This window comes from Phaethon lepturus, unplaced genomic scaffold (assembly GCF_000687285.1).
Source record: "Phaethon lepturus isolate BGI_N335 unplaced genomic scaffold, ASM68728v1 scaffold9850, whole genome shotgun sequence".
NCBI lineage: Eukaryota > Metazoa > Chordata > Aves > Phaethontiformes > Phaethontidae > Phaethon > Phaethon lepturus.
The window spans coordinates 8,422-9,542 of NW_010511155.1; the positions used below are offsets into that span (position 1 = coordinate 8,422).

The following is a 1,121-nucleotide window of genomic DNA, read 5'->3' on the forward strand; positions in this document are numbered from 1 at the left end:
AGACCCTCCCTCCTCCTCCTCACCTACCGCCGCCCCCTCCCCTGTTTCCCGCGGGGAGGATAAATTCGAACAACAACTAGGTGCCCCCCACCCCGGCCATGCGCCCGCACGGACTGCTCTGCCCTTCGGGAATGCCTCCCTCGGGGCTTCGCTTGCTCTCTGCCCCCCTTCCTCCTTGTTTTGGGGTTGTTTTGGTTGGTTTTTTTCCCTTTTTCTCACCCGTCATTCGCTACGGAGAGGGAGAGCAGGAGGAAGCCCTCCCCGAGGAGCGTGGATGTTGCGGGGGGGAATCACCACCGTCCGTCCGTAAGGGTGTAGGTAGAAGGCGTTTCATCTTCCCGCGCATCGGCTTCATCTTTGCGCCGGGATGCTGGCGGGGCTCAGAGGAGCAGGATGCTGCGCCGTGCGGGGTCAAGCTCGCTGGCGTTGCGTGCCCGCTCGCCAGCCGAATGAATGCCTGCCGGCGCTTCGGTATTTATAATAAGCCGAAATCTAGCTAGTGGTGCTTGAATCCCTGTACTGTAAAGCTGGTCTTGCAATTCAGGCTCTTTTCCCAAGAGGTTGAGAGGTGGGCACTGCGAAGGAGCCTCTGCCAGCCCCGTCTGCCGGCCCCGGTGGCCCGCGGCAAGCAAGCAGATGTTCCCGTTGGAAAACCATCAGCGTACTCTCCTTGGCAACCCTCGCTGTGTCTTCCTTCCCCATGGCGGGTTTTCCTCCCCGATAGGCGAAAGCACAACCAGGGCCGGCATCGCGTCTCGGGGTATCGCCAGTCTGCTGCCCGTTCGGTTTTGGGGAGCCGGGCTCTGGCGTGCACTTTCTGCTAATCCCAGCAGGAGCCGGATGTCCCCGGGAGCGCTCGGAGCTCAGGACCGGCGGGAGGGTGGCTCTGGCCACCCAGGATGGAGGAGCGGGACACTGCTGTTTCTCGGCAGCATCAGCCCAGAATAGTGCCTTAACGATTTGTATAAACCCCTGACCAACGGGTGAGCTCCAGGTTGGGTCCCGTTGGAAGGTTTAGTGCTAAAGCAAGACCCTGTTCAGCCTGATGACCATGTCCCATCCTCCAGCTTGTTGCCCGTGTCGCTCTCCCAAGCTTTACCTCTCCCCCGTGGGGTTGGCAG

The 1,121-nt window shown here is 61.1% G+C and overlaps 1 protein-coding gene across 1 annotated transcript in view; it reads left to right on the forward strand.

Moving 5' to 3' along the window:
• Nucleotides 1-80, forward strand: part of ZBTB47 (zinc finger and BTB domain containing 47) — a 6,720-nt gene extending 6,640 nt beyond the window's left edge. The window contains exon 6 of the mRNA XM_010283004.1: nt 3-80. Within this exon, the coding sequence (XP_010281306.1) occupies nt 3-80 (78 nt within the window). The remainder of the gene's footprint in view (nt 1-2) is intronic.
• Nucleotides 81-1,121: the final 1,041 nt, after the last annotated feature.